Genomic DNA, 27,201 nt, shown 5'->3' with positions numbered 1-27,201 from the left:
AATAAAGTATGTAAATTACAGTCGGTAATTTACATATTGTCTGTGAATAAAAGAAACCAAGAATTTAATGTTAAATATTGAATCGAATAGCATCATCAAATATAAATGATACTTGGTGACACACATGTACATTTGTGCGCGCGTATATTATATAGCTTGTCAATAGTTGTCAACTAATATCTAAAGCTTCGTAGCTGAACTAGATGTTTGAAAAAAAAATGAAGTTGTGATTTTATAATATAACTTTGCTATTAATTTCGGAAGTATAGTTATTAATTAATAAATAAGATACATATATATAATATATATATTACATATCTATGTATTTATAATTAAAACAGTACAAACAAACTTAACCTCAAAGTTAGGTAAAAGTTTCAAATATATCTATGTATTAAAAAAGATTAGGAGAGATATTCAACATGGTAATTAAAATTAATATTTAACTGTACTTTTACTTTATTATTATCCCTATAAATTATTAGTACTTAAATATAACTATCAGAGGTGATATATACTATAAATAAAGAAATAAAATAATTTAATTCTTTTGATGTAACATTTCCATTATTTGATCATTATATATACTTTTTGTATATTTCACATTTGATATGGTTAAATTTGCAATAAAAAAAAATAATAAATTTTCAGCATGGCAGAGTAAAAGTTCAAACAACTGCAGAACAGGAAGCATTGAAGAAGAAGGAAAGAGCTGAAAAACTTTCACGTTATAGAATTGGCATGAGTATTGTGTTTAAGAAAGTAATCTCACAAATATATCACTTAATATATATTATAGTACTAATTGTGTTTATATAATCTCATATAGTTAAATAATAAGCAGCCAAATTAAAAATTAAAATACAGAAAAAGTAATTTAGTTAAATTTATTAAAATGTAACTATTTAATGTTATATATTACAGAGAAACGATAAGATTTATGATGAAGAATTAATGACAGTTACTGAACGTATGGTAAAGCAAAATCCAGATATTTATACTTTATGGAATATTCGTAGAGAGGCATTTACAAATAAGGATTGGTAATTATGTGGTAGCAATAACTTTAATATTTTTTTAATAATTAATAGCTATTTGAATTCTTTAGTATTAAATAATAAGTACATCTTATTTGATATTTTATTAATATAATTTTTTATGTATAACATATTATACATAATACAGTGATACTATAAATATATATATATTAATTACTTAAGATTTACGAAGAAAAATTTGTCTAATACAGAATAATAAATATATATATTTAAATTCAAATATTATATAAGCAGCAAATTTATTCAATTGTAAATTTAACAATTATGAGTAAAAATTAACATCAAAATGAACATTATATAACATGTAATATAACTGTAAACAGGGATGAAAATCTTTTGGAGGAGTATTATCAAAGTGAATTAAGACTTACTGAAGATTGTTTAAAACAAAATCCTAAATCTTATTGGGTATGGTATCAACGAATATGGATTATGAATCATTTAGTAAATTGTGATTGGAAAAGGGAACTAATGTTATGCACCAAGTATTTAAATTTGGATGACAGAAATTGTAAGTTACTAATATTATTAAATTTTTTATTTTTATTATTTACAAAGTAGTAAAATATACAAATATTATTTTTGGTCTATTTTAGTTCATTGTTGGAATTATAGGGAATTTGTTGTACAAAAAGCACGAATTTCTCCTGAAGAAGAATTTGAATTTGCTACTTCAAAGATTCTAAATAATTTCTCTAATTATTCTTCCTGGCATTACAGGAGTTTATTGTTATCAAAAATATTTCATGATTCTAACCAAAACAATATTGATGAAAAAAAGAAACAAGGTAATGCTTTTATGGAATATTAATAGTAATAATAATAAAATAAATTAATTGACACTATTTTGTAATATGTATAACAAAATTACTATTTTCCTTTTAGAATTAGATTTGGTCATGAATGCCACATTCACAGATCCTAGTGATACTAGTGCTTGGTTCTATCAAAGATGGTTATTAGATACCCATGAATGCCTTCCTATCCTTTCTCAAGCTTTAATACAAGATAATAATGTGATCCTTTTTGCTAATAAAAATATACTAGCCGAGTCAGTATGTCTACAAATAAATAATGAAAATGAGAACGTTCAATGGAAATCTTTATATGAAACAAAGATTTCGAAATTGTGGTTTGGAAAATTTAAAAAACAGTTAAATGAAGCAAAAAATGTTCAGATAGGAATTGAAGGAATACTTTATCCTTTACTCTGTGTTAAACAGAAATGGATATATAGAAAAAGGAAATATAAATCCTGTTCTAATAAAGATCAATTACTAGAACAATTATCAAGTTATAAACAACTTGTAAAAATGGAACCTAATAATAAGTGGGGTTATTTAACCAGTATTCTTCTAATGAGGAAAATCGATTTTATACAGTTTTATAAAAATATTTTAACAAATTTGAATGTTCTTGTTAATATTGATTCTCTTCGGTCTAATTATTATAAAGATTTACGTAAGTATATTTAACGAATAAATTATAAAAATTTAATGATATATATAAAAAATGTTTCATCCTTAAACAAACAGCTACATATTTCTTTTAACTCTAATGATACTAGAAAATATTTAAGATATAATATGATGGTTCCAAAAAAGAAATATTGTAGAAAAGAAATTTCATTTTAAGGTAATTTTTACCAAGTTTTTTGAAAGTCATTTTTATTTTTTGACAAGAAATTTATTCTATACATATATCATCTATCATATAGTCTCAAAGTGATATTGAATATTGATAAAATAAAATTCTAAGACAATGTTTGGGTATGTCTTAATACAAGTGCTCAGACGTTAATCAGTAGTGATGCACTTTGTAAAAGAAGAAGTTGTGTCTGATATGATAGCAGCACAAGTTGCAATTATACAAAGATAAAGAAGATATTTAGGGGTCTGGTTAAGGTTGAAACACTCTGCAGAACTTATTTCTAGATTATTTAAGGTTAAGTAAGTTTATATTATTGCTGAATATATAAATTTAAAAAAATTGAAAAATTTTATATAAATGTCACAGTTGCTAATATTGCTTTAATTTGTAGAATTTAAGTTTGATAAAATTGATTGTCCTTATTGGAGAATTGATTCTAAAATTAGTGACTTTTATAAATACTATAAAATTAGATATAGAATTAATTGTTAGAAAAATATATAAAATCATGTTAAAATATAATTTTGATTAAATTATAATAATTAATTATTTGTTATTTCAATTTAGAAATTAAACAATGAATTTTTTTTCAGAGAGCAAATACATAATTGAATACAAAATATCTGAATTATGGAATATAGAAGAAGATCAAGAAACAGAAATAGAAATTGATCTTTCTGGATTAAATTTAACCACACTCGGCAATAACGAATATCTCAGTTTTTTTGAGCAAATAAATCTTAGTGCAAATTATTTATCACATTCCTTAAATCAATTATCTTTACTCCAAAGTTGTAGAAAATTGTCACTTTCAAGCAATCAAATGGAGAATTTAAAAGAGTTTCCTATGTTACAGAATCTTGAAGTTTTATCATTAAGAAATAATAAATTAAATAATTTAGAAGAAATATTACAATTACTAACAAAACATAAATTAAAGTTACTTGATTTAAGAGAAAATCCAATCTGTAATGTTAGAGAATTAGAAAATAGTATTATACAAATCAATCCAGATTTACAACTATATGTAGAGTGATTTTCATAATACACATATTGATAACAAGATATTGTCCAACATAGGTATATAAATAAAAATTTAAAGTCTGGTTATATGGGAAGAATAAAAATACTTATTTATTATTATTATTATTTTTTTTTTGTATTATATTATACCTTCTCTTATAAATTTGTATAATTAGTTTATAAATTTAAATAACTTACTGTATATTATATATTTTTATTCAATACAATATTCAATAAATACAGTAATATATAGAATATATGACTTTCATTACTGTTCAGAATTTTAAAAAATCAGAAATATCTGAATTCTACATTGCATAAAAAGGTAATTAAGATAACAAAAGGAAGCTTATTTCCTTAATGAAACTATGTAATGTTCTTATTATAAATTCTTTAAATATACAAATTTGTATTTTGAATCAATATATAGTTTCATAAATAATATATACATTCTCTGTTTTAATTAAATTTAAACTATTTTTAATGTTTTCTTAATTATTATCTGCCTCTCATTTCCCAAATTTAATTTATCTTACATTGTCAAAAAGTTAATGTAATTAAAAAATAAATAAATAAAATTACAAACTCCTTTATGTAAAGTTTTTGTATACCCTGAGACTTAAGACTATCCACATTGTTCACAAACAATAAAGTGATTTGCAGGACATTCTGATTTTTTTATATTTATTGTAACTTATGAAATTGATACAAATAATAGATGAAAGATAATATTCTGACTTGCTTTGTAAACAATAGTAACCCTATACAAAAGATTTTTTATGTGTATATTACATACATATTAAAACAATTCTTAAGTTTGAATAATACATTGTAGTTATTATTGAATAATTAATCTGTTTTGAAAGACAAGTATTTACTTATATAAAATGAAATGAACTTTATAATGAAATTAAAGAATGATTAAAAATTATTATTTTATCCAATAATTTAAAATTGAGGAATACAATTTAGATTCTGTGAAGTTTATATTTTCAAAAGTTTTGGAAGTTTTGAAAATATTGAATTTATATACTACTTCCGATTTGCTTTTATTCTGAAATTAATTTTAGAAAATATTATGTGCTAGTACTTGTTCATAAAATACAAATATATATAATATGGTGCTCATGAATGTTGCTTAATGGAACTTACTTTTATAAGGACAAGCGGTTTTTTCCGCGCGTAATAATAAATTTAGTAAAATCAGAAATGTATTACCTAATGAAACAAATCTATTAAATTACATATTTTTACTTTCATTGAGGTTTGATACAATAAAATAATATATTTTTAGAAGAACTATTCGATTCGTTTACATGAAATTAAGCAAATAAATCTATAATTTTTCCTATATTGTTTCAAATGAATAATTACTGTATCTTTCTTTTCATCTGATACATTTATAGTATTTAATTTTCTATTTTATTTAATATAATATACGACATAACATAATATAATATAATACATAACATAAGCGTTTCTATAAGGTACTATATAAGCAATAAAACGTAAGACAATGTCAATAACAATTATATTGATAGCTCTGATTATGAATAATTATTTATACGATTATACATATGTATATACGTATAAGGAAGATTAAATTAATGATAACTTTATAATATTAAAAATTGTTACTCCTGAATGCACAGAATTGTTATTGCTATTATATATGTATAACTCTTTCTCTCTTTATTCGGCATCTATAATTTTTAATTTGCCGCTTATATCAGAACCAATCAATAAGAAATACAATGGTTCTAGTAGAAAACGTACCATTACTGAACGCAACTTACATTATTGTTTAGATTACCATTCGATTTATTTATTCTCTGGCACTTGATATGGCAAACAATATGGCTTATCACTGTTAAAATTCTACCGAGCGGACTTTCTGTTAAAAGATTTCGAATCTTTTAGGGATACGATGAATTATTTCGAAATAATTTTATCATCTTGTTTTTTCGCTGTTAGTATGCGTACCTGATACTTATGATATTCCGTGTAGGTGAAGGTGAGCGTATGTATGTATGTAAACGTGATCGTATGTGCACATTGAATCATTATTTCTCATAACCTTTTTATGAATACGAAATATAGCAGATGCAATTAGACAATCTTTAAAAGATGTGGGTAAATCCATACATCTTGTAGCCGGCAAGCGGCGAAGATACTAGACGCATACTATATTCAATGGAGTGGACTGTATTCTTGTGATTTTTCGCTTGAAATAGATTTTACCGTATCTTCGATTTGCGAAAAAATTTTTATTCCGAGTCTAGTTAAGTGTGTAATCTCTACAGCGTATATCATATCATGGCCTCGTCAAATAGAAGAATTCAAATCGGCTCTGCTTGGTTTCAAACAAAGATTAACCTAAGACCACAGCGTCGAGGTATCCATCACGTTACCGAGGAAATCTTAAGAAGAATTCCTGAACTCTGTGAATTTTCAGTCGGACTTTGTCATATACAAAGTAAGTGAGTTTCTCTAATAAAAAGTAATTTATAGTACATAACATTATAGTACAGAAGAAAGCTATTAAAATTTTTTAGACAAAGCATTGATAAATTTTATATTTTTTGTCAAGTAAAAGTTCAATTTTAATGTATTTCATTTCTCTGGAAAATAATATTTATATTGCGTAGTATATGTATACATATTTACTAATATACATATCCACATGTATACTAATATAACATAATAATAGTATATATATAATACTATATTTTATATATATATATATATATATATATATATATATATATAATGTTTATGTATGTAAATACAAAGCAATAAACATTTATTTGCAAATATATTTATTTGTAATTTGGATTACAATCCAAGAGAAAATTAAAAAATATACTAAAATCTATTAAAAAGAAGAATACGAAATATTCTTTCTTATTACTGATAACCTTTAATGATACATATAAACTTGATAAGATAAAAAAAAATGTAGGAAAGTATGTTAATATTAGATACTATTAATTACCGTGGTAAAATTAGAAAATGTATACATTTTGCTACATTTTAACAAATTGTTAAAACAATAACATTTTGTTGAAAATTCTATATTATTATTATTGTGGAAATAAAAATGATATATTTATAGGTAATGTATTAAGTAAACTAATTATATTAACCAGACGAAGTAATAAAATGTTCATAGAATTAATACAAGTATTATAAAGATATTTTCCTATAACATAAATAGTTTCCATTATTTTTTAGTTCTTCACACATCAGCAAGTTTAGCACTAAATGAAAATTGGGATCCAGATGTTAGAGATGATGTAGAAATGATGCTTAATAAAATAGTTCCTGAAGGTTTGGCCTATAGACACAGTTGTGAAGGACCAGATGATATGGTAAGTTTATGAAATATCTCTTATTATTCCTGAAATTAAATTATGCTGTGCATTATATATATAGATCTCTGAGTTTTTGTTGTAGTTTATAAATATTATATTAATAAAATAATGCAATTAAATATAAGAGAAAACAATATGCTGATAATTATATTTTTTTAATAGCAAATCATTTTAAAACGAAAGTTCAGCTTTTTTCTTTTTAATTATAAATATAGTAACTTTATAAAAATAGACTTATAAATTTATACATAGATATAATTGTATTATTTATAGCCAGCGCATGTAAAGGCATGTTTTCTGGGCTCTTCATTGAGTATTCCAATTACTGATGGCAAATTGACTTTGGGTACGTGGCAAGGAATTTGGTTGTGTGAACATCGTAATGATGCTGGAAGTCGCAAAGTAGCTATTACATTGACGGGTTGTCTCAGGGATCCTGCACGTAGTCCTTTGAGCCCTGTTAGTCCTATTGCTTCTACTAGCAGCTAGGACCACTCACACCCCCAAAGGCGTAGCAAACGTCAGCTGCGCATATCTACATCCAGTGATTCAAGCTAGCAGCTGCTTAACCTTAGACAAATTCTAAGAGTATAATTTAGAAAAGAGTGTATGGATACTTCAAAAATATATAAATATTACATTTTCTTATATCCACTCATTATCACAAATTTCCAGCATTTTTTATAATGGCATAACTTGTAAAATCATAAAATTAATTGACAATATTTATTAATATTCTTATGCTTATCTCATATATCTTGTATTTTTTTATACATATAAATATAATATATTTATTACTTATATTTGAATAAGTACATAAACATTTAGTAAATGTACATTTTATGATTTTATTTAGGTTACATAGAGACATTTCTTTTTAAACTGAGTTAACAGTAACTATCCAAAAATGTGGTTCATTGAATATATAATGTTGTTCAGTACTTATAAACTGCCAAGGCAATTGTATATTATATGCATTCAGAAATAAATATAAACGAATTACAAGTATCCTGCACTCTTCATCGCTCTTAGAAAATTAATGTAATGCATTCCGATATAATGCGTCCAATACTCCGAATTTAATTACATAACTTTATTTAAATAATTCTTTTGTAAAAAAAAAAGATTAATAAAGAAAATGGCATTAATAATTGCTCAGCTGAGACCTTACATCACTTTTTATAATATGTAAGAAAATCTCAGCTTGAGTATGTGCAATATGTTATAAGTTTCTAACTCACTGCTTATCATATTGTAGGCATTTTTAATGACGTTTCCAATGCATTTGGGGGTGTATATAGGTTACAATCAACACTTCTTTGCTGTGCTAATATATTTCTGCTAGAGATATCCACATAAGTTATATTAATAGTAACAACATGTGGGCAACAAGTCAGTATGAAAGTAGACAGTTAAGAGAATCATCAAACTATGCAAATAATGATTTAGACTTACTACATTGTTAGGTATTTACTGATAAAAATATTCTAGAAACTTAATTAATCTAATTAAAACATAAAATGTCATCTAGAAATGTAGCACTGCAAAGAGTTGTAATAAAAATTACTTACAATGTTACTAAAATAACCAAAGCTTATCATGGGAGCTTGTTAATGTATCTAATGTATTGTAAAGCAAGCAGTCGATGTTAGTTGTTAATCTTTCTCATATATAGTATAAATGGTCGTCCATTATGATTAATGAATATGCTTTAATGTGAAGTATCCAATGCAATTCATATAGCTTAAATATTAACAGCTCAAAAATATAAAACTATCAAAAATTATGATAAATTTTTAGCAAGTTATACATTTTTTTCTCATAAAGAAATATATGGAACAAGTTGGTACACTTCATCATATAACATTAAAGATTTGAAATTCATCTGTGAATTCAATTCTAATTTTTTTAATATGCTCAACAATCCAAATTATTAAATATGTAAGATTTATAGTAATTTGCTATTAATCGATTCACCTACCAAGTTCATTTCATAAATTAAATGATTGAAAATTATTATATCTGCAAGATAATTACTGTAAACAATAATATACTATATATATATTTTATAATATATTAATATATATAAATATAATTAATCTCATCTTAACATTTGAAGATAATCATTTAATTTTCTGATAAACTTTTATTTTTTCTGGCAAAATAGCAATCATTGCTTAAACTATAATTAAAGAAGTGCATATATATTTGTTTTAAAGTATGTATATTTGTTTTCAGTTGGCACATATCCAAATTTTTAATATTGCGTAAAACACATGTATAGTGATTATCTCATAATCGTTGTTATTGTAACAAATCTACAAATTTGACAAATTTATAAATTTTCAAATCAGTTTCAATTTTAAAAATAAAAAGTTTAAGCTGTATATTCATCACATGTCTTATAAAAAAAATTAATAACTATATAACTGAAGTTAAACTTTTACTAAGCAATTATAAGCAGCATTTATAAAATATTACTTTCCATTTATACGTGCAATATATTAAGTTAGTATGATTTCCCATTTTCTAAGAAAAGTTGTTTTATATTGTTACGAAAGAAAATGTTAGAAACATTGACATGATATAATTGTGTGTATGATTTGCAAATTTGTGTTCTAAGATTTGTTTGTTATTTTCCTATCTATATAAAAAAATACTTATAATAAATCTTTAGTTTACTAATAAATAATTTTTGATTGTGTCTATATTTTGCAGTGTAATGTTATATAGTGGATGATTTAATGAAAGTGTTAACAAAAAGTGTTAATATAATTTTGTGTAAATATTTCATACATTTACATTTTTTCAAACTGTTTTGTGATTTGTTTACAAGGTAATTAAAAAGGTTTAGTATTTATAATATTATTATAATAGCATAATTAGCATCAAAATTTAAACTTAATATTTGGAAAAATAAAAAATTGTATTTGCATATTTAATTGAAAATCAGATGTTTTTATGCCTTGATTATGAGATAAACAACATTCGATATAATCACAGTTTTTTAAATATTTAAGTTATTCAATATTTATAAAATTTTCTAGATATATAAAATATTAGTTTTTATTTAGCTGGATATAGTGGACCTATAATAACAAATTATAGAAAACTAATACATTAGGATTATACAGTATATAATAAATACTATTATACATTAAATTTAATGTTATTAAATGTACATATAAAATTATATTTTTAAGTGAAGGGTATAGTGAGAACACCATATTATGAGCGAATGTAATGAAGTTTAAATGCAAATATGATAATTGTATAATATCCCTAAAATGTAGTAATATATAAAATTGTTTATATAAAATAAATACAATGACTTCTTATGCAGCTTGAAAAAAGTTTCATTATAATATAAAAGAAAAAAATATAATTTTACAAAGTTGAATTTTACTACATCTCATTTTTATACCAAGTTGTTTACTCAAAGAATTAAAGAAATAAAAATACCAATTTGTATGACATTATATTCAAAACATAGTAAGTTTCAATATACGTACTATTAATATTTCTAAATTGTATTTAATATAAAAAGTGAAAATTACAATTAAAATTTTCGTACAAAATACCATTATGAAATAGATGAATGATGATATGAAATCTTATTGTTGTAAAAATAATATATTATGTTAATTTTTCCATTATATGCAGTTAGAAATAAAAAGTAACAAAGATTAATTCATTATAATGTACAAAGCAATCATTAGTAATGAATTCATTTCTTGTATATATATGATCAATTAATACATTTTGATTATAGTAAAAAGATAACAATATAATGGGATTAGTGATATGCATTATACAATTATATATATATCACATATAGTAATCACAAATAATTCTCTGCTATTTAGTATCTCTCACAAGCATAGTTTTAGTATTATTTTAAATCTGTTTTATGACAATGTACATGTCTTTTTCATAAAATGCTAATTTATATTGTTTTTGTGAAAGGGTTAATTTGTTTGCATAATATTTAATCATATTTATTTAAGGAGTGGTATTTAAAATATAAATTTAAAAATTGTTTTCAACGCAAATTGTGACAAACGATTTATAAAATTAAATAATTAAATAAAAGTATGTAGATATGTAGATATCTGCGGATGCCTATGTGTATGTTACATATAATAAAATTATAGCATTCTATAAAAAATTTAAAATTTGGAATAGTAAATATGAATTACTCATATTGATAAATGTATTGTAATACATGTAATAGAAGAAAAAATCATTTACTCATTTTATATTTACTTTTATTTTTTATATTTTTCATTTATATTTTGCATGCAAATTTATTTTATTTTCATTGTATTTTCCTTAAATAATTTCTTAATCAATAATAAAGTTACAATATAATCTACACTTTTAGAAAATTTAATAATAAAAGGTACAAATAATATTTAAAGTGAAGAAATTTTTCTGCTCTTAAAGTAGAAAATTTTTTTGTTCTTAAAGTAGAAAAATTTCTTTGGTAAAGATGTATGAAACTGTACCTTGGGAATTTGTACGGAAGTATATATTAATATTTTATTATGCATAATACTATATATATTTACAATTTTATTATGTTACATACTTTCATATTTTTATTTTTGATTAAACTTCTTATAATTATAAAATATGGCAGTATAAAAATATATTGATCCAGGCTTCTTATATTTTAATGACTCTAATATATTGTAAATCTTAATTATTATTTGTATTTTATTTATATAATAATTATTTATAACAATATATTAAAAACAGTTTGAGTTATACATATCATGATATTTAAAAATTACAATGCTCATAGTTGAAATGTAATGATAAAGATCATTTGTATTTATATTTTTAAATTATATGTTCATTATCATTAAACAGAAGTTAAAATGATACATTTTTAAACACTTATATAGCATATGATGATGATACACATTATTACCATGAATGTTAATACATATATTAATGATGTAGAAAACAAATCCTGAACATAACTTGATATGTGCCATTAACGATGAAAATATCCTCGATATAAAATTGATATTGTTTTATTTTATTTTCACAACTAAAACAAATATTTCAGTTCAAATAAAAATTATTAAACTTTAGAGAGAGAACATTTCTAAATTAGTTCGTAAAAAATCCAATAAAAATTAAATTAAATGGATGAAATGTGTTAAGAAATTTTCATATTACATTTAGCACAAAAATAAAATAGTCTAATTCTTAAAGTTATACATTACAGTTTTAAAAATATGAAGTTTAATTAATTTGAGGACTAAAAATGTGTTTGTCAGTATGTGGTAAAAGCTTACCATCCGGTTTATTGTTATCAAATTCATTAAATTCTTTGTAATTTTCAGGTATTGGGTGTGGTCCTGGATGTCTTAAATCATTTGCTTTATCTTGAACTTCTTTAAATGATGCTTTAATATTATCAAGTGCATTACCTAATCCTGTTTTAATTTGATTAAATTCTTGTGTCACCAATGAGAGTCTTCCTAATAGATAATTTAAATTATCATCAACTTCGGTCATGCGTTTTGTTATTTCGCTTACCTGTAAGAATACACGCATATAAGTATCTAAATATGTTAAGCATTGTATCTAATATGTTAAGCATTTTTTTATTCAATATCAATTCTTACTTTAGTTTCCATTCCACCCATGGTAGAAGTTGTACCATTAACGTATTTTTCATTTTGCTTATGTAATTTGTCTAATGCTTTTGCACTTTCTGTCATTTGTTGATACATGACATTTATTTGTCGCCACACCTTTTATTAAAAAAAAATTTAATACAAATAAATTTAATAAATATAATATATTTAATGTTCAATAATAGTCTTTTACAAAAATATATTTTTGATCATTACCTGATTCATTTCTTGTTCCATCTTTGTAGTTAAATTTGCTAAAGCTCCATTTTGATTGTCCATAATATCATTTGATATGCCATCAAATCTTTGATTTAGAGTATTATTAATATTTGTACCTTGTGCTTTCACTAAATCTCCTACCTCTAGAAGAATTTGATGCACACCATATTCAACTCTTCTTTTAGTATCTAGGACATGATCAGCCATTGATACTATTACAGATTGCCCTTTTTCAAGATCATTTAATTCTTGATTTACATGTTCAGCATTATTTGCCAAGTCCATTCTAAAACCTCCGAAATACTCAATAAGATTTTATTATTATTGAATTGTTATATTTAGAAAGATAATATTAACTAATTAGTAATTTATTTATGATATTCTTGCGCAAAATACATAGTAATTTTATTTTTTTATTCAAAGGAACATAACTGTTAATAATGCTTATAGTATTCAATTTAAAGAATACGATTATAAATACAAACATTTTGAAAATATAAGATTAAGGAAATTATTATGTGTATAAAAAGTTATTTTATGTTGACACATAGTGATGTTGACACAAGTAAAAAGAATAAGCAAGGTAATAATATAAATTATATTTGGGGAATGTCATAAATAAATTACAATTTTAAAATAATTGAACTAAAATGTGTCAGAAGTATGTTATTACATAACAATACCTAAGTGCTCCTATATTATCTTTTGTTTCATCTTTATTTTCTGTTAATTTATTTTCAATGTTATTAAGTCCTTTAGTAACAATATCTTTTAATGTATGCTTAGCTTCTTGCAAAAGTGTTTGAGTTTCATTATGTAGAGTTTGCATTTCAGTAATCCTAAATAAAATTTAATATTTATTAATTCTTATTTCCAAAGAAAAATTTTAAATCAAATTATACATAATATTGATTTACAATTATGATTAATTCATAATTATTCATAAAAATTGAAAATAAAATTATATTAATACAAATGCAAATGGACTTAGTGCACTGACAAACCTTTTAGTTTGTATATTCAATGTTTAAAAAAAATTTTGTTTATGTTTCATAACAACATATTGTTGACAAGAGTAGTGATACGTACTGCGGTAATTCCTTAATTTGATCAGAAGTGTCATCTAAATGTTTCTTTATAGAAGGTAGCATTCTTGTATAATTATCAATATTTGAGATGGCATCAAATTGTGGTTCTTGTAATTTCTTTTTTATATTTTGTGATTGTTCTTTAATTTTTTCCAGTGAAACTTCAAGATCACTAAGCCTTGTGCCAATATCTTGGATCTACAGGACATGTGATTTTAATAATAATGTGATTTTAATAATAATTTTAAATGAAAATTTAAACATGCTATTTACCTCAGTCAACAATGCTTGTGTTGTTCCTGATTGAACATCTGTGGCTTCTTTTAATTTTATTGCTTCAGATTTTAAAAGCAACTCTGTTTTTGAAATTCTCTCCATTAACAATAATTCTGTATTATTTAATTTTGAAATAATATGAGCATGATTATCTAGTGGAGGTAATGTAGTATCTGGTCTATTATTTACTTCTGATACTTTATTTTCAATATCTGTAAGCCATCCCTCTAAACGACTTTCTAAATCTTCTAAACTATCAACAGTCTTTTGCATTTGTATTCTTTCTCGTTCATCTCTCTAAATGAAATAGAAACAAATTTTTCTTTAGTGCAATATTATATTATAACATATTATATTATATACATATTACATGTACATTATATACAATAATACATGTATGTATTATTGCAAAAATATATAAAGTTTTGCTGTAAAAATGTGAGTTTTTAAAAAAGTTGCACATTATAAACTTTTTCAAAAGTTAATATGATAAATATACACAAATTTAAAGTAGTTTTTCTCTAGTATTGGTTACTTAGAACTACTTTGTTAATTATCAAATACCTGAGAGATTAACTGTTCTATTCCCATTACTTTTTCATCAAGTTTTGTCAATTGTAATTTTAAGGAGTCAATAGTTGACATACGTTTTGTCAATACTGTAATTGCTTTTTTCAATTGTTCTCCCAACTGACGTTCTCGTGCTTCATGCCTTTCTAATTTTTCAGTATTTTCTCGCATCATGTGTACTAAACTTAACATTGCATCTTTAATATCTTCATGTCTAAAAATTATATTACAGTAACTATATTGTAATAACAGAAGCTTAATAAAAATACATGATGGATAACAAGATGATATTTGACTTTTCATTTTTATGTAACTGTTGTTAATATAAAATTCATATATAAAATAACTATTTTAATTATATTAATTGAATAATGAAAGAACTTACGTAATTTCTCTAGCACTATTCAGATCTATACAAAGTAACTGCAGAAATAGTATTAACATATATTTCATTTTCAATTATTATTAATTAATGTCTTGGGTTTAAAAGAATTGTCTGAAATAAAAAATATTAATTTTATTCCATGATACTGAGTGTGTATATCTTCCTTTAATATTTTTAATTATTTTCTTTTTATTGTTTTCTTACGTTTTTTAAATAATTTGAGAATTATGTCATTGCTATAGCTACAAAAGCTATATGCTATGTAACTGAAATACTTCCTTTGATCAATTAATTGAATGTGCTGTTATTGAGATAAGACGTTAAGAGGTCATTACTGATGACTCTTTGATGGATAAAGTAAACCATCCTTGTTAATAAATTATCACAATAATAAAAGCTTTTATAGTTAATGAATAAAATCATTGTGTTTGAATAATAACTATCAGAAATAATTCTCTTTAATGTATAGTTTTAAATACATTTAATCATATAAATAATTCAAATTATGCGTATTTAAATTAATATGTGTATGATATACGAGCGCGTGTATATGTATATATATGTGAGCGCGTGTGCATACATATATATGTATGCATATACACACAATAGTGTGAATAAGGAAAGAAAGAAGAAATTCAAATATATAAACATTTGTGTTTTTTTTTTACATTATATACTTTTCATCATAATATTTTGTATAACTAAATAACATATATGATAATCTTAACTTCATATTTTGTAGTTTTCAGGCGAATATACTTTTCTTTACTGCATGTTACAAAGAGTTCAAATTTTAGCTATTTATAGATCTACAGATGCACATCAAGTGCCGTTTGATGGAGCCATATGGTTCACGTAAAACCATCTGTTCCTAGTGTAACAAAATTTAACTTTTGTAGTAGTATACTTGTAAATATTATAATAAAGATCTTAGGTATAATATATATTATTTAATATATAAACATAATACAGTTTATTAAATGTTTTCTAATAAATTACTACCTACTTTATCCGTCATGAGAATCGTAATTATATTTTTATTTAAATAATGAAATATGTTCTTACTATTAATATAATTTTATTTTGATACAATCATAACACAATAAAATATTCCGTTTTATATCGTTTTCCTAATATATTTCACTTTCTTATTGTTTTCGAAACAATTCATTTTTCTATTTCTATCGAATTACATCTTATAAAATATTTATATTATAGTAGTTTCAAAATGATATTAAATATTGCATAAAGAAAGTATCTGTAATTTATACAAATGTATTTATATTTATTTTTATATATAAGAAAATTTATATTATAATTTTTATAATACTGTACTTATTTTGTAATATTATTTACTTCAATTATATAAGTAATTTACCATTTATAAGATTGGAAGTATGATTGAAAGTAATGATAATGATTAATTTCAAACTAATTTCCAGCATACCATTTTAAGTCATGATTATAATTAGTATACACTGACCACCATTTTAAAACAGAAATTAAGATCTAATGATTCAAAATGAAAATAGTTCAATGTACACTAATGAAGCCGTCATCTTTATATATATTTCAGTCATGTATTATTTTACTAATACAGCAATAAATAATAAAAGAAATGTACTTGTTTTTAATCATAAAAAATACTAAAGAAAATGTTGAACTTTCACAACAAACTTGTTGAAGTAGTAATTTTAACAAAATATGACAACTTACAAAACAACTTAACAAAATATGAAAACAACTTTTACAAATGTATATTAACATTTATTTAAAAGGAAGTATTTTTTTATAATATTTAGCGAAAAGGGGCATAAATTAAGTGAAGTACAAAAATATGTTCGTTAAATAAATAATACAAAATTTGTAATTACTAAAAGATAGGAAATAAATATATGTTATTAATAAACATAAAATATAATATAATAAACTACAGAAAGACAATCTGAATATTTACTTACATAAGTAATATTTGTACTCTAATCCTTTGTGTATAACAATCAATGTGTAAAGAAGAACGTACTGTTTCTCATTCGATCAGCGAGCAAGTGATTATGGTATCATTAGGTAAGTCACATTTGGATTTTTAAAAAACTGAACTCAAGGTATATGCTATTTAGTAGTGACATATAGCGGTCGTTTTTGGTACTTAGCAAGATGCAATTTTTAATACTAATAATAAATATGTATATGTATACTAAATTTTAATGCAATTGCATTTTATGACTTGAACATTTAAAAATAAAATATTTTCATAACATATAAAATTTCATTTTATAAATTTATAATATCAATAAATAAAGAAGATGCTAAGTAGAAAGCTCTTATAACTTATATCAACCTATCAATACATATTTCGTATTTTAACTCTATCTAGTGCATTGTTAAAGAATCTTTGCTATTTTATTAGAATATGAGAAAAAATATATAGAAAAGCTTTTTTAATATGTAATAATGTTTAAAATGCTATTTCAACTTTGTGAATAAAATTTAAAAATTTTAGAAATTTAAAATTGACATTTCTGACAATTTCCAGTATGCATTTATTTTATGTTTGTATAATAATATGTTGTAACATAATATATCATATGAGTATAACAGAAAAATGAAATAATATTGTTAGAAATTCAGTAAGCTGTAACTTGATTCTTCAGAAATTTATTTCACGTGACTCAAAACATTTTAAATTCACCATTCATATTGCAAAAATTATTTATTTATTTATCTTTACCAGAATGGAAATAGTTGTAAATATTACAAAAAAGAACTTTTTTCTAATTTTACACTTCCCATTTTAATAATTTAAAATTCGATAAAACAATTTATATTGCTACATATATATATATAATTTAACAATATGATGTGTTGTAGATTAAAACTAAATTAACAATTCATATTTAATTAGCAAGTAAATATGAAATTTTCCCTGTCTGAAATGAGTATATCTTAAGAATTTCCATTCTACAAGATGCCATCTATTAACAGCATGTTCATTTTGTTCGTGAATGTGAAATGCTACTTTTCATTTCGTGAGTTATATTATGTTGTAAATAATGATAATTTTCTTATATAAATTTATCATTATCTGCGAGATGATTAATTATTACATAGTTAGTGGTTAACTTTATGTAATCGTATAAAAATGTACAAACTTTTAGTAACACGCGTTACGGAACGAATATCTCCACATGGTGTTTTCTTCATACCGAAGCAAGTAATAATGATGCAGCGATCAATGCGTCTATGCTCTTTCTGTAACTTTTACCACGGAAATATATCAAAATGTATGTTTACATTGTATATAATTCAGTTTTATGAATAATTTATATATATAAACATTTTATTACTTTTTACCTGCCGGCTACAAAATGAGATTGAAGTAATTTTTATATGTACATATTTTAGAGTTTGTGTCATTTAAAGTTTCAATTTTTGAGATTATTAAGTTATTACATGATCAAGCTATAGTATAATATTTTAAAATATTTATCAATTGTAATTTCATCATTAAAACGTTATGTAATTTATATTATTTTCCCGTTTCTATGATATTTACATAATAAACATAATTAACCTGAAAAATCTCTCACGCTGCTTTTCGCACATGATTGTGTCTCTATTAGACCTAAGCATTTTATGAAATTTTATTATGGTAGATATAGAAAAATTTTTAATCTGTTACTTAACATAATAAATTTATCATTAGCATATCGTTTTCTGCGAAAGTTGATTTTAAGATAGCCACTTTGAGCGCTGTTATTTGATATGACATATTTACGGTGGCGGGCAAAAAAAAGTTTAAAATTCATACTTGTGTACAATAGGTATATTACATTAATAATAACTTTGCATTAAATATTTTTTATCATATTGATAACAGTCATCTCTTATATAAACAAACGCCATCATGCATAAGTATTTGAACACTTTCACATTATTATAAATATATAAAATATATTTTATTATTTAAAATTTTCGCTTCTGATCTTATCTTGGACTACCATCTTTATTAGATGTGGATGAAAACGATAGTTGATATAATTAGTATAAATAAAAATGTATCAGTTGAAGATGGTTAAGAATTGCTTGTGCATTAATACCTAAGTTAAATGACTTTAAGTATACCCGTTCAATGTTGAGGTCTTAAAATGATTGGAATATGTATTTGCAACCACACTCTAAAAGTTTATATAGATTTTATAAAATGTCAGCTGTTTATTAAAAATGAATATGAAACTTGATTGACGCAGATATATTCTTTGTTTCAATATCAATTTAGCAGAACATTTGATCCCATTTATGGCAAGAAGTAAAGAATTAACAGTAGAGAAACAATCTTCTGTCATAATATTGAAAATATAATAAGAATATCAATGTTTTAATTATACTACATTAAGTGTTTAAGTACTTATACATGGTAGTGTATATATTATATCTATTTATAACTATTTTTGTCAAAAATAATTGTATTTTCTAAAAATATAGTGTTTTGTGTACTGATTTTCCATTAAACTTTCTTTTGTTCTTTAATGTAACAGTCAAAGCCTGAATTACAAGCTATAAAGTGCTCAAGAAAATTTGCATATCATTTGGAGATGATTTTCTTCACAAATATATAATATATAGTAGTTTCAAAAATTGAAACTGGGAAATAAAATGCTTAAAAACAAACAGCATGTATTATCTTGTAGTAGCATGAATAACGATTTGTAGAAAGATTATCAATGTAAAATCAAATACTATTCATGACGTTTGTTATGAAGTTTCATAATAAAGGTACACAAAAAATTTTATTTATACAAAGTAAAAGGTAAATGTATTAGGGGATTTAACTCATAATGCAAAGCAATGTAAATATGAATGAAGTAAAAGTCATTTTGATAAGTAATTTTAAAACTTAGTTGGGAAACTAATATAATTTTTTATTGGAATTATCTGTTTCTAACAGTGCAATATTATATGACTAAGAAAATATATGTATAATTGGAAATAATATATATAGGAATAATATAATAAACAAAGAGTCCTAGAATTTGACAATTTAATTTTGTCAGTATATTGTATATTGTATATTGTGACAACTAGTAAAAAATGTCATATACAAATAAGCCATTAAAACCATTTTTAAAAAATTACAGGTATAAAAATAAGAAATTTGTTATAATAAGTATTTGACATAATAAATTTATTTATTAATAAATAAATATTATCTTAAATATATGTCATTTAATGTTTAACGTACATATGTACTATATGTATAAGATATTAGATATGAATTTGGTGTTTCCCATTCACATATATTTTTTAATTATTCATGTTTACAAGCTTATAACTGTAATGTACATTCATTTTATTTATAGCTATCAAATACCAGCAAATTCGTATTTATGGTACAACAACAGTAAATATATTGGGTCATACACCCATAAAGAAAGAAATGAAGAAAAGAACAAAAAAATATACTGAGTTATTAGCAGGTAAAATTTGATATTACATTTACATAAATGTGTTTCACATATTGACATAAATTATTCCACAATATTGTACCTTTTTATTATAGTAACAAATAAAACAGCAAGTACTAAGAAGACTGAAATAGAAAAGTTAACAGCATCTGATTTATCCATGCTTGTTGATAATCCTGATATCACTAAGGATAATTCATGTGAAAATAAAGATGTTATACTTAATCAACTCTTTGATTCAAGATATATGAATGAAAATTATCATGATTTTTGTGATGCTGAAACTTATTTAAATATTGTAAGTTACAGTAATTTATTCCTAATTGATTCTTTTAAATTATTTGCTTTACTTTAAATATTAAAATATTAAACAGAATAATAAACATAATTATTTAGAAATTAAAATATATGTAAGTTTGGATCTCAATAAAAAAATAAGTTGTTATTTTTATAAAAAGTTTAGTTCAAAAATGATAGTTCATTTCTGTAAATAAAAATATTAATCCATAGTGTCAAGCACAATATTATTGTGATATACTAGAAATCAGTTTTTCTAAATTAAAAGTATTCTATAGTTGAAAATTGAATTTTTAAAAGATTCTTCAAACATAATGTTACATTATTTAAGTATTATAGCATAACAAGGTTATATATTTATTTATTTTATAACTCATTAATAGGAAAATAATGTAGATATAGTTACTAAAAATGAAATGAAAGATAATTTGAATATTGGTGACAAAATCAAGAATAATATGCCTCAAAAAGATTCTACATTTCATTCTATTAAAAAGACCAAATTGGAGGAAGATCAGAAGTTGGAGAATGTGTTGGAGTTAAGCATGTATGTATTATAAGAATGAAATTATGTAATTTTGAAATATTTGTTTTCATATTATACCATCAATTTAATAGCTCTATTTTTATCAATAGATTACTTTCCTTTGTGATTTTATACATGTATAGAGTCATGCAGCATGTAGATTATTACTTATTAAAGCCATTACTAAACATTACAACATATTACAAACAATATGATATGAGATTTTCTTGGTTTATTATAAAATTTAATTTTTGTTACTGTACTAAGCTTTATAATTATCATTTTATTTTGAAAATGATCATATTGAAATTGCCTTGAGCAGAAATATAAGCAATTTTTAATAATATAAAATTTTCATGATATGTTTTTCTCTTTTAATTCTTACTTTAACTTTTGTTGAATATTGTAACTTTATAAAATATTTATTATTATTATTTACTAAATTTTGTTCTGCACATATAATTAGTATTGTATTATTTTGAAACTTTAATTAATAATAATTTTTACTAACAAAACTGTTTCTCTTAGAGATAATGCACAAAAGAAGATGAAAATACATAAAACTGAAAACAAATATGGAACAAAAAATTATGTTGAAAGTTTATTAGCACATATACAAGTTTATTTAAGTTGTGGATTGTTATACAGAGCAAACCAAACCTTAATGAAATATAGGAAATATGTTAAAAATAATTTGGAATGTAATGAAATTATTAAGCTTTACAATATGCTTTTGGAAGCTTATGCTTCCAGAAGAAAAATAGGGAAAGTTTTAGAGTTATATGATATGATAAAAAATGATTCTTTAACACCAACATCCCAAACTTATGCATATATATTTGATGCTTTAGGAAATGAGACTGTAAATAAAAAACTAATTGGTAATTATATATACATATTTTATTGCATATAAATTTTTAATATGATTGAACTTGCATGTATAAAGAAAAATATACTATAATAATCTATTTCATTTGCAGAATTACTCAAAAAATTAAATGTTGAAATGAAGAATTACAATATATCTTTCAATGATATCTTTAGTAAGTCGTACTTTAAAATTGATCAGCAAGAAAATATATTAAAGGCAATTAGGATATTAATGCCAGACTTTGAACCAGCATACACTACATTAAATAGAAACTATAGATGTAAACTTGTAGAAGAAATTACAATGGAAAGTAACTATGAAAGTCCAGCAAAAGGACTATTAACAATAAAAGAACTAAAAAATTTGTTAGAAACACAGCTTCAATCTGAATTAGCAATTGAAACAGAAATACCAAGTATTAAACCATGCAAGGAAAATATAAGCACTGATCTGGTAAGATATTATTATGCAATATTCTATTGCCTAATATTTCAGATATATATTAATTTTTATACTTAAAAATTACACTTGCTTTTATAGATACAAATGCTTTTTATAAATTTTCAAGATTTGATATAGTACTAATGGTTTCTTTATCTTATATCAGAGAACAAAAATTACGGAACTAGAAAATTATTGGAAAGATGCAGCATTAGCAGCTTTTGAAAGGAATTTGAAGTGCTTAAAACAAAAGGAGTGTCAATCTCATAATACTCTGATGGTTTTGTATCCATTTTTAGAAGTTTTGGATAAAGAATACTACATAAATGCTATATTACGTGAAATTAGACAATTAGCTGCAGGATCAGGAACTTTTAGTTCACCTCTTAAATCATTATACATTACATTGGGAAAATACATTTATAGGAAGTATGAGGTATGAAACTATTTATATAAATTATATTTATACATTTATTGATAAAATATTTGTGTACTTTGTCATTATAATTTTCATATACATACACTTAATTTTTATAATCTTAATTTATAGATTGAAATAAAGAAACAAACTGGAGTGTTAGATAAATTAACTAATATTTATTCAAATTACCTTCAATGGTACTTATGTCCTGAAAAAATGCCACATTTAAATAATATGAATAATCGTACTGTATGGGAATATTTTGAGTATAAGGAAACAAAATATGGTACACTTTTAAATTTTACCTCTTTAAAATGGCCTCAGGATGTAATAATAAATATTGGCAAATTTATGTATCATATTATCTTGAATGATATTATGCTTAAACCTGAAATACTAAAAGGACAAGATTTAAAATATTCTATCCCTGCATTTTATACATTGTTTAGGAACAAAGGAACTTATTTATCAGAACAGGTTTGTATGGAATATTATTAATTAAATATTGAAATATTCAAAGTTTTATAGTACCCAATATTTTCAGCTAGTTTTATTGCGAAGATTATTGAACTCATTAATATCTGAGAGCTTTAGAGAAAAAATTAAATATTATTTAAATATTTTTAATACATAAAATTTATTTTTATGTTACAGATTAAACCACATCCTCTGGTATCAAAATTATATAGAGAGATACATTTAGAAACATTAACATTTGAATCACTTCTTTTACCTTCTTGTAGTCCACCAAGTCCATGGGTTTCAATATATTTAGGAGGATATCTTATAACAAAAACTGATTTTATAAGAATATCAAGTGATTGTGTAAGCTTGTAATTTTTATTTATTTTTTAAGTATATATATAAATATATATATACTTAATTATTATATAACAATATATATATTATCTTCAACATTATACTGTATAAAAGAAATGTATACTATTTATTTTTATTTAGAGTGTTTTATGGCATAAATTTGAAAATACAAAACCAGAACAGTTATTTCCTATATTTGATTCATTGAATCAGCTTAGTTCTATTCCATGGAAAATTAATACTGCTATACTCGATATTGTAATTAAGGTAATTCTGATATTAGAATAATTGTCTAATAACTCTTATTGATAATGAATACAAATTATAATTATTATAGATAATTTCCATTTGTATGTGTTTCTTAATTAGATTTTTCAAGATGGTGGTTCTGTAGAATTAAATGTTCCTCAATCAGTTTCTGCACTAACTCCACCAAATCCAATAAATAAAAATTCTACTGTTGAAGAGAAACAAAAAGCAGCAATAGCAATAGCTCAATATAATCAAAAGAAGTATGATATGTATTCGTTATGGTGTGATACTCTTTATAAGTTATCCATCGCCAATCATGTATGTTTTTTTATCTTTTCAAATATATTAATTTTATATTAATAAGCAAATTACTGTTAAATTAGATATGAAGTATATATTAGACTATTTTTTAATTCCTTTATAACTCTTATAACTAAATAAATTTTATATATTTATACCATTCTATATAATGAAATCTTTATTTTTTTAAAGTTTAGGAACAAAATATTTTGGCTCCCACATAATTTGGATTTTAGAGGAAGAGTTTACCCAGTACCTCCTTATTTAAATCATTTATCATCTGATTTGGGCCGGTCTTTACTTTTATTTGGGAAGGGAAAACCTTTAGGTCCAAATGGATTAGATTGGTTGAAATTACATATTATTAATTTAACTAACTTCAAGAAAGCAGATTCTGTTAAAGAACGGCTTGAATATGCAAATCAGAATATGGATAATATACTTGACAGTGCTACTAAACCTTTAACAGTAAGTTTTTATTTCAAATAAAAGGATTGTTTTTTATTTTAGTATATTAAAGGACAAGATGAAATGGCTATATAAGAAATTCATAATTACATGTTTATATTAAAGAAATCTACACAATTTTTTTAAATTAGGATACTTAAAATAATTTTAAATAGAACTGGTATTTATATTGTAAAGGGTAAAATGTGGTGGAAACAATCAGAGGAACCATGGCAAACTTTAGCTGGGTGCATGGAAATAGCAAATGCATTAAAAGCACCAAATGTAGAAGAATATATATCTACGTTTCCAGTACATCAAGATGGCAGTTGTAATGGACTTCAACATTATGCAGCACTTGGTAAAGATAAAATTGGTGCGGAAAGTGTTAATTTACATCCATTTGATACCCCAAAAGATGTATATTCTGAAGTTTTGTCAATTGTAAGTTTACTTATTACACAAAATTGTAGGTTGCAATATTTTCGGAAAGAAAAATATTCAGTTACATTTTAGATTGAAACACAACGACAAATTGATGCAAAAAATAATGTAAAAATTGCACAAATATTGGAAGGATATGTAAAAAGAAAAGTTATAAAGCAAACTGTGATGACAACAGTATATGGTGTAACAAAATATGGTGCAAAAATTCAAATAATAAAACAGTTAAAAGGTAAATTTCATTTTTCAGTGTAGAATATTTGGACAAAAAAGAAAAGATTTAAGGTATATTGTTACAAATCAAAAAGAGATGAACATTTATTTTAATATTCATATTTTGTGTAGATATGGAAAACTTTCCAAAGGAACATATTTGGCCTGCTAGTGTATATTTAACTGAAAGCACATTTCACAGTTTAAGACAAATGTTTAAAAGTGCAAGAGAAATTCAAGATTGGTTCACGGCATGTGCTCAAATTATTTCTTCTATTTGTTGTGAAAATGTGGAGTGGATTACCCCATTAGGTCTTCCTATTGTACAACCTTATATGAAACAAAAACCTTCAAAAGACTATATTAGTGTTAGGTTGGTACAAGTATATAATTTTGTAAATACATCAAGTTATTTTTAGTATCTAATAGTGTAATGTTCAAAAGTAAAATTTTCGGAAATGTTTATAGGAAACCTGATACGATAAAACAACGGAATGCATTTGCACCAAACTTTATACACTCTCTAGATTCCACTCACATGATGCTTACTGGGCTAAATTGTAATAAAAATAATATTACTTTTGTCTCAGTACATGATTGTTTTTGGACTCATCCTTGTACCGTAGATGCTATGAACAAAGTAAGTAAACTACTAAGTAATTTACTGCGCCATCCATACATTTCAATGTTTTTGAATATAATACATAGTATAAGTCTAATAGTACTCCAACAGTCCACAAAATATAAAGTAAGTAAACTATAAACAAATATAAAATCAATATAAATTGGATATTCAAGCATTTTTCATATTTTCTTATAGATACATAATTATTTTTTATAGATATGCAGAGAACAATTTGTTGCTCTTCATTCTGAACCCATCCTTGAAGATTTAGCTATATTTTTTGTGAAACGATATTTACCAAGTTATGAGTAAGTAATGTTTACAAAAATATATATTTCTAGTAAAAATATAGATTCATAATTTACAATGCAATACAATGTAAATTAATGTACTAACAGTATTATATTTAAATATCATATAATGTCAATCTAATAAAACGTATATTTTAATTTGAGTATAATATAATTTCAGACATTTAAAGCGTAAAAATAAGCCTGACATTGAAGAAATACACAAATGTTTAACTAACATACCATCAAAAGGTACTTTTGATATTAATAAAGTTTTGTCGTCTGTATATTTTTTTAATTAAATTTTTACGAGTCTTAGAACATTTTATGTAAATTGATGATAAAAATAAATTACTCAAATATAATGTAGTTTTTATATCCCTTATTTTATGTATATTCAATTCGTAATTTACGCCTAAGTTATTATATTTTGATATTCATAAAGTAGTTCTTTATTGATTTCAAATGATACATTATGCCAACTGAGGGTTGA

The 27,201-nt window shown here is 23.3% G+C and overlaps 4 protein-coding genes and 1 long non-coding RNA gene across 13 annotated transcripts; 3 read left to right on the top strand and 2 right to left on the bottom strand.

Moving 5' to 3' along the window:
- Window positions 1-10: 10 nt before the first annotated feature.
- Window positions 11-3,854, top strand: LOC126924235 (geranylgeranyl transferase type-2 subunit alpha). The gene is made up of 7 exons (XM_050738496.1): window positions 11-425; window positions 652-762; window positions 925-1,043; window positions 1,382-1,569; window positions 1,655-1,846; window positions 1,944-2,519; window positions 3,302-3,854. Exons 1-7 carry the CDS (start codon window positions 423-425, stop codon window positions 3,742-3,744), a joined length of 1,632 nt encoding a protein of 543 aa, XP_050594453.1. The 5' UTR covers window positions 11-422; the 3' UTR covers window positions 3,745-3,854.
- Window positions 3,830-5,836, bottom strand: LOC126924392 (uncharacterized). Its single transcript, XR_007713498.1, has 2 exons — window positions 5,715-5,836; window positions 3,830-5,625 (listed from the first exon to the last, which is right to left on the bottom strand). It is a non-coding gene; the product is annotated as an uncharacterized LOC126924392 (long non-coding RNA).
- Window positions 5,554-10,447, top strand: LOC126924356 (UPF0047 protein YjbQ). Of its 3 annotated transcripts, none has more exons than XM_050738760.1 (4): window positions 5,554-5,700; window positions 6,035-6,207; window positions 6,966-7,102; window positions 7,379-10,447. In XM_050738760.1, the coding sequence occupies exons 2-4, from the start codon at window positions 6,048-6,050 to the stop codon at window positions 7,592-7,594; spliced, it is 513 nt and encodes a 170-aa protein (XP_050594717.1). In that variant the 5' UTR covers window positions 5,554-5,700; window positions 6,035-6,047; the 3' UTR covers window positions 7,595-10,447. The 3 variants fall into 3 exon arrangements, with proteins under 3 accessions (XP_050594717.1, XP_050594708.1, XP_050594699.1); XM_050738751.1 differs by having other exon boundaries at window positions 5,590-5,745; XM_050738742.1 differs by having other exon boundaries at window positions 5,590-5,745; window positions 5,832-6,207.
- LOC126924217 (centromere-associated protein E) lies at window positions 6,836-17,389 on the bottom strand. 3 transcript variants are annotated; one of them, XM_050738475.1, is made up of 10 exons: window positions 17,259-17,389; window positions 15,298-15,408; window positions 14,907-15,126; window positions 14,340-14,639; window positions 14,068-14,264; window positions 13,662-13,817; window positions 12,976-13,264; window positions 12,748-12,876; window positions 12,415-12,658; window positions 6,836-7,131 (listed from the first exon to the last, which is right to left on the bottom strand). In XM_050738475.1, exons 2-10 carry the CDS (start codon window positions 15,363-15,365, stop codon window positions 7,109-7,111), a joined length of 1,626 nt encoding a protein of 541 aa, XP_050594432.1. In that variant the 5' UTR covers window positions 15,366-15,408; window positions 17,259-17,389; the 3' UTR covers window positions 6,836-7,108. The 3 variants fall into 3 exon arrangements, with proteins under 3 accessions (XP_050594432.1, XP_050594440.1, XP_050594423.1); XM_050738483.1 differs by lacking the exon at window positions 6,836-7,131 and adding an exon at window positions 11,796-12,164; XM_050738466.1 differs by lacking the exon at window positions 6,836-7,131 and having other exon boundaries at window positions 12,253-12,658.
- On the top strand, window positions 17,337-27,073 carry LOC126924106 (DNA-directed RNA polymerase, mitochondrial). 5 transcript variants are annotated; one of them, XM_050738248.1, is made up of 19 exons: window positions 18,282-18,581; window positions 19,836-20,073; window positions 20,658-20,774; window positions 20,858-21,060; window positions 21,443-21,606; window positions 22,114-22,466; window positions 22,566-22,909; window positions 23,064-23,333; window positions 23,448-23,795; window positions 23,973-24,143; window positions 24,279-24,404; window positions 24,507-24,707; window positions 24,882-25,157; window positions 25,335-25,580; window positions 25,653-25,812; window positions 25,926-26,166; window positions 26,262-26,433; window positions 26,635-26,726; window positions 26,890-27,073. In XM_050738248.1, the coding sequence occupies exons 2-19, from the start codon at window positions 20,043-20,045 to the stop codon at window positions 27,008-27,010; spliced, it is 3,636 nt and encodes a 1,211-aa protein (XP_050594205.1). In that variant the 5' UTR covers window positions 18,282-18,581; window positions 19,836-20,042; the 3' UTR covers window positions 27,011-27,073. The 5 variants fall into 5 exon arrangements, 4 of the variants coding, with proteins under 4 accessions (XP_050594196.1, XP_050594205.1, XP_050594187.1 ...); XM_050738259.1 differs by lacking the exon at window positions 18,282-18,581 and adding an exon at window positions 18,788-19,121; XM_050738239.1 differs by lacking the exons at window positions 18,282-18,581; window positions 19,836-20,073 and adding an exon at window positions 17,337-17,364.
- The last annotated feature ends 128 nt before the right edge of the window (window positions 27,074-27,201 follow it).

This window comes from Bombus affinis, chromosome 2 (assembly GCF_024516045.1).
Source record: "Bombus affinis isolate iyBomAffi1 chromosome 2, iyBomAffi1.2, whole genome shotgun sequence".
Lineage (NCBI taxonomy): Eukaryota > Metazoa > Arthropoda > Insecta > Hymenoptera > Apidae > Bombus > Bombus affinis.
The sequence above is the reverse complement of the archived record's forward strand: the minus strand, read 5'-3'. Positions and strand labels throughout refer to the sequence as shown.

Excerpts from the sequence above, each read along its gene's own strand:
- LOC126924235 (XM_050738496.1), top strand. Across the intron at positions 1,847-1,943 it reads TGATGAAAAAAAGAAACAAG|AATTAGATTTGGTCATGAAT; the intron begins GTAATGCTTTTA and ends TTTTCCTTTTAG. Across the intron at positions 2,520-3,301 it reads TAATTATTATAAAGATTTAC|AGAGCAAATACATAATTGAA; the intron begins GTAAGTATATTT and ends ATTTTTTTTCAG.
- LOC126924356 (XM_050738760.1), top strand. The coding sequence starts at position 6,048 with ATGGCCTCGTCAAATAGAAGAATTCAAATCGGCTCTGCTTGGTTTCAA. Across the intron at positions 6,208-6,965 it reads CGGACTTTGTCATATACAAA|TTCTTCACACATCAGCAAGT; the intron begins GTAAGTGAGTTT and ends ATTATTTTTTAG. Across the intron at positions 7,103-7,378 it reads GTGAAGGACCAGATGATATG|CCAGCGCATGTAAAGGCATG; the intron begins GTAAGTTTATGA and ends TATTATTTATAG.
- LOC126924217 (XM_050738466.1), bottom strand. The coding sequence starts at position 15,365 with ATGAAATATATGTTAATACTATTTCTGCAGTTACTTTGTATAGATCTG. Across the intron at positions 13,818-14,067 it reads CAAATTAAGGAATTACCGCA|GATTACTGAAATGCAAACTC; the intron begins GTACGTATCACT and ends AATTTTATTTAG. Across the intron at positions 13,265-13,661 it reads GATAATATAGGAGCACTTAG|AATGGACTTGGCAAATAATG; the intron begins GTATTGTTATGT and ends CGGAGGTTTTAG.
- LOC126924106 (XM_050738230.1), top strand. The coding sequence starts at position 18,440 with ATGTACAAACTTTTAGTAACACGCGTTACGGAACGAATATCTCCACAT. Across the intron at positions 24,708-24,881 it reads AGTTATCCATCGCCAATCAT|TTTAGGAACAAAATATTTTG; the intron begins GTATGTTTTTTT and ends ATTTTTTTAAAG. Across the intron at positions 25,813-25,925 it reads AATAATAAAACAGTTAAAAG|ATATGGAAAACTTTCCAAAG; the intron begins GTAAATTTCATT and ends TATTTTGTGTAG.